Below are 5,675 nucleotides of genomic sequence, written 5' to 3'. Positions count from 1 at the left end.
AGAGACAGAAAGATCTTCTATCTGCTAGTTCACTCACCCAAATGGCTGTAACAGGGCTCCAAACATTCGAGCCATCTCTGCTGTTATTGTAAGCCATAGCAGGGAGCTGGATGGGAAGTGGAGCAGCCAGGACTCTAACAGGTGCCCACATGAGATGTTGGCACAGCAGGCAGAAGCCTAGGCTAGTAGGCCCTAGTGCTAGCCCCACGGGTGGCTTGTATTTACCCAGAGCCTTTGTTATCCACAACAAAGAGGAGTTTGAGATCCTATTTTCAGATCTCTTCGCTTCCTGCTGTGATGTTGGATTTCATCTTAGTTACGGTGACTCAGGTTGGAAATTGGGAGCATCTCTTGGGACCAGAGAAGCAGTCCTTGGCTTCATCCTAAACAAGAAGGCTGTGGAGGGTCCAAATTCACTTCCTGTCTAACACCGTAAGATTGGGCCCATTATATCTGCACGTAGGGTTTTAAAAACTAGTGCACACAGGTACACATGTACACTTTCAAGATTTCACCAGAGTCTTACAAGAAAACCAAAATTCCAGGCTAAGCGCAATAGCCTAGAAGCTAAAGTTCTCACCTTACACGCTCCGGGATCCCATATGGGTGCCAGTTCTAACCCCGGTGGCCCCACTTCCCACTCAACTCCCTGCTTGTGGCTTGGGAAAGTAGTCAAGGACAGCCCTAGGCCTTGGGACCCTGCACCAGCATGGCAGACCCAGAAGAGGCTCCTGGCTTCGGATCGACTTAGCTTCGGCCATTGTAGCCAACTAGGGAGTGAATCAAAGGACAGAATGGAAGATCTTCCTGTCTCTCCTTCTCTCTGTATATCTGATTTTGCAATAAAATTTAAAAAATAAATCTTTATAAAAAAAAAAAGAAAACCAAAATTCCACCAATAATTACAGTGCCAGCTATCAAAAAAAGAAGAAAAGTGTTGGTATGTCTGTTATAACTGGGAGCCCCACATGGCACATGGAATCAATTCACCGCTCTCATCTGTATCTCTAGTCACAGTGACATCAGCGTTCATACCATAGTGAAAATTCCAGCTTACCCTCGTCTACTCGAGCACACACTGAGTAACTAAAGGTATCTGAGTCTGGCAGCATATTTTCTACCAGAAGCATCAAACACTGTGCTGTAAAAATATCCATGTTGGTAGAAGTGTACGCTTTTCAGATAATACGATGCCTGCCATTGTCCTAGCAACAAGACCCAGCACAGGGCACCTGCACACAGCACAGACAGGAGTGTCGGGGTGCAAGTCCTGGCTCTACTTCTAACCATAGTCTCCTGCTGCTGTGCTCCCTGGGAGACACAGCAGGTGACAGCTTAACGGCTGGGTCCCTGACACTCACACGGCAGCCCTGTGTGGCCCGAGTGTCTCACTGCCTGGCTTTGGTCTAGCCCCATCCTGGCTGTGTGAGCATTTGAGGAGTGAACCAGTGGGATGGCAAATCTCTCTCTGCCTTTCAAACAAATTAGTTTTACAAATATTAGGAACATCATCTGACGGTGCATCTGCCCTCAGTCCTGGCTGAGCTGTCACACTGCCCACTGCTGTGGAAATGATGCTTCCTGGGGTGGTGAACTTCAGAGTTGACCACAATGGGGTCCGGGCAGTCTGGAAGGTAAGAAAAAGGAGAGAACCCCACTGGGTGCCATAGGGACTTGATTCTTTCCTTAAAAGGGGGAGGGGTTCTTAGCACAGTGGTGTGTCAGCCTAATCCTCTGCCTGCAGGGCCAGCATCCCATATGGTCACTGGTTCATGTCCCAGCTGCTCCACTTCCAAATCAGCTCTCTGGGAAAGCAGCAGAGGATGGCCCGAGGCCTTGGGTCTCTGCACCCATGTGGGAGACCCTAAAGAAGCTCCTGGCTTTGCATCAGCTCAGCTCTGGTGGCTGCAGCTGTTCGGGAGTGAACCAGCAGATAAAAGACTTCTCTTTCTCTCTGTGTCTGTCTTTTCTTCTCTCTCTTTCAAATAAAAATAAATAAATGTTGAAAAGGCCAACAAAACCATGTAGCTGTCGGACACCAGAAGAAGAGAACTACGTCGAAGTCTTCATGGGAGAACAAGGCGAACCCTGGCTCCTTGGCACCAGTGCTCATCAGCAGGATCCCAACCCCCTAAACAGCCAACGCTCTCTTTTCCCACTTCATTATTGCTTCCTTTAAACTTGAAAGGGACTCCAAGTTGAGTGATTTGGCCACAGTGGTTTTTAACCTCACGTTCTTCTTTGGAAAACGGGGTGGGAGGTCAGGTCAAGCAACTTTAGGAGATGTCACCAAGACGCCTTTCCTGGGAGTGCCACAATCGGCACATGTAATGAAGTACATGGGTACCAGCTTTTCCCAAACACACTTGCCATGCACACATGTCCCAACACAGGATGGCTTGCAATGCAGTGTGGCCAACGGGGCTTCTCTGCGGAACCCCTGCCTTGACATAGCACCAGGCCACAGGCGAGCCCCAGCACCAACTTCAGGATGTATCATCTCCTTAGATCCAGGCCCGCCCAGCCTGCCAGGGTCTGTCTGGAACTTGACAAAGGCTGTCACACAGGTACTCTGTGCTGTGTTTGCTGCTCCCTGCAGAAGGCCGGGCATGGATCAGCTCCTGCCTGCAGGACACACATTGCCACAGCATCAGAGAGGTGTCATGGCATCTCCAGGGGCATGCTTCGCTTAGAGCTGTTTGTCTATGGAATGGCCGCAATGTGAACCGGCGCCTACTGGGAAGTCAGCATCACCAGAAAGAGCAGCAGTGGAGAGGGTCGAGTCCGGGAGCTATAGGCTCATGCACATGAACACTGCCCTCATAAATGAGCAGATCCTTGTGGCACGGGTTTAAAAATAGCACCCTAATGGTTTCTAAAGTTAGCAGCCGTCCGTGCTCTCCATAAATACTGAGACTTCAAGGAGCTCGTGGCCGACTTGCCCCAGCCTTGCAGGGTGCAGCAGGCCCAGCTCCACTCTGCCACCACATTCTTCAGGATCAGCAAACAATAGTTGACCTTGACCAGCTAAGAGCTATGAGAAGGCACAGAACAGTCAGGGCCAGGAACAGCCTGTGCAGCCCTCTGCCCACAGGCACTGGGCAGTGGGACTGAGCTCAGAAGCTTTAGGTCAGGGAGCTGTAGTCCAGAGCCGCTAGGGACTGTCCCGAGACCACCCTCCCAGGCACTGATGTCCAGCCAAGCAGGAAGGTTAGGCACCTTGGGGATCCAAACTGATGCTCGGGGACACCTCTGGGGAGGTGCCTGGAGTCCTCCAAATCTGTTTATGATCTCTCTTTCTCTCTCTCTCTCTCTCTCTCTCTCTCTCTCTCACACACACACACACACACACACACACACACACACACACACACACATCCACACACGAACTCTGGTCCAGTAGACAGCAATGAAAGGAGAAATAAAACCTAGAACAAACAGCTCTAGCCAGGTCAGGCCTAACACTGAGGTCACAGGTGGCGCTGCTCTAGGGTAATCTGGGCATGGAGCTACGCACAGGGGTGCCGGGTGAAGTTCCCCTTGCCACCACCACCTCACCTCTGCTCCAAGCTCTGCAGGCAGCCACAGAGCCGCCCCCTTAGCCTCCACACAGCAAGGGCTCCTGACATGGTCCCCTCCCTTCCGGATCCCGCCCTGTGCTTGCAGCCTGCGAACCCCCAGGAGCTATTTTCTAGAAAATGCTAATTGTCACACCTGCTGCCTTGGAAGCAAATGCGTCGAGGTAATCTTTAACTGCTCTCCTTTCTCTCCCCGCCTCCCTCCCTGACTTCATTAGGGCTCCTACCGGCTCCTGAAGCTGCCCGCCGCCACCTGAGGGTCCCTGGGCTGCTTGCCGGCGGGACCCCGCGGGCGCCACGGCCTCGGCCATGGCTAGCACGGCTGTGCAGCTCCTGGGCTTCCTGCTCAGCCTCCTGGGCCTGCTGGGCACACTCATCACCACCATCCTCCCGCACTGGCGGCGCACGGCGCACGTGGGCACCAACATCCTGACGGCCGTGTCCTACCTGAAGGGGCTGTGGATGGAGTGCGTGTGGCACAGCACCGGCATCTACCAGTGCCAGATCTACCGCTCGCTGCTGGCGCTGCCGCGTGACCTGCAGGCGGCGCGCGCGCTCATGGTCATCTCCTGCCTGCTGGCCGGTATGGCGTGCGCCTGCGCCGTGGTGGGCATGAAGTGCACGCGCTGCGCCAAGGGCACGCCTGCAAAGGCCGTCATGGCCGTGCTGGGCGGCGTCCTGTTCCTGCTCTCCGGCTTGCTGTGCATGGTGGCCGTGTCCTGGACCACCAACGACGTGGTGCAGAACTTCTACAACCCGCTGCTGCCTAGCGGCATGAAGTTCGAGCTCGGTCAGGCGCTCTACCTGGGTTTCATCTCGTCGTCCCTGTCGCTCATCGGGGGCACCCTGCTCTGCCTCTCCTGCCAGGACGAGGCTCCCTACCGGCCCTCCCAGGCTCAGCCCAGGCCCACCACGGTGTCTGCGCCCACCTACCGGCCTCCGGCTGCCTACAAAGACAACCGTGCCCCCTCGGTGACCTCAACGACGCACAGCGGGTACAGACTGAACGACTATGTGTGAGTCCAGGGGCTTTGCCCAGCAGGTGCAGGCTGCACAACCACGTGGGAGTTCCCCAGGCAGGTGCAGGCTGCATAACCTTGTGCTAGTCTCCCAGCGAGGAGCTGGGGGTGGGGGGTGCCTAGAGTAAGCCTGCAGGACTGCCTGTGTGGGCAGTGGACAGTGTTTATGTTTCCAGACTGTTCTACCAAGGTGCTGATCGTCACAATCAGAACCTGTCAGGCCCAGGGTCAGGGTCACTGCCTGCCACCCTCAGGAGTGACACTCGGCCGATGCAAGCAGGTGAAAGTGGCACCACCTCGAGGGGGTCTCCCCGCTCGACTCTCCTCCAGGGCCGCTGACCTGCAAAGCCCCTGATGGGTGAGTGGCCTCAGCACAGCTGCTTCTGAATGCGAAGAAGTGGTGTGTGCCAGGAGGCAGTGTGCTGGGACACAAGGAAGGGGAGGAGAGGACTCCGCAGACCAAAGATTTCCATAAATCTTCCCTTCTGGTTTTGTATTTATTCAATGTATTTATGTGGGTGGTTTACATAACAGCGCAATAAAAACTGGGAGTCTGACTCAGGGGTTTTGTTTGGGATACAAGACTGGTTCTGTTGGAAAAGCAAAATTAGTTTCAGTTTCTGGAACCTTCTGCTAAAGTGCTGATACTCACAATTGGAGCCTGTGGTGGGGCTCAGGGTCACGGCCATTCATGCTGACCACAAGCACCACTGAGAGCTGACCCTGGGAGTGACCACTGCTGAGGCATGATGATGGGACATAGGGAAGAATGGCTTATGTTGATCCATGAGCTATGCACGAGTGTGCACACACATGTATACATACATACATATATACCCACATGTGCGCACACACACACACATACACTGCCCCCCCACACACACACAAGGTCTCCAAGCACAGGAAAGGAGGAAGGTGCCTCCTTGGGTCAAGGTCGTTGTCACCAACCACAAGACAAGGACAAGGTCATCTACCTATGAGCAAAAGGCAGAAGAAAGGCATGATGACGGTACTTAGGGAAGAATGGGTTTATGTTGGTCCAAAGCAAAGCACGCCTGGGCACCCGGCTCTCTGGTTG

At 54.0% G+C, this 5,675-nt stretch overlaps 1 protein-coding gene across 1 annotated transcript; it reads left to right on the top strand.

Moving 5' to 3' along the window:
• The first annotated feature begins 3,885 nt into the window (after nucleotides 1–3,885).
• Nucleotides 3,886–4,602, top strand: CLDN14 (claudin 14). The gene has a single exon (XM_040980903.1). The coding sequence runs from the start codon at nucleotides 3,888–3,890 to the stop codon at nucleotides 4,596–4,598; it is 711 nt and encodes a 236-aa protein (XP_040836837.1). The 5' UTR covers nucleotides 3,886–3,887; the 3' UTR covers nucleotides 4,599–4,602.
• The last annotated feature ends 1,073 nt before the right edge of the window (nucleotides 4,603–5,675 follow it).

The sequence above is a fragment of the Ochotona curzoniae genome, unplaced genomic scaffold (assembly GCF_017591425.1).
Source record: "Ochotona curzoniae isolate NIBS_2020 unplaced genomic scaffold, NIBS_Ocur_1.0 contig_3498, whole genome shotgun sequence".
NCBI classification, from domain to species: Eukaryota; Metazoa; Chordata; class Mammalia; order Lagomorpha; family Ochotonidae; genus Ochotona; species Ochotona curzoniae.
The sequence above is the reverse complement of the archived record's forward strand: the minus strand, read 5'-3'. Positions and strand labels throughout refer to the sequence as shown.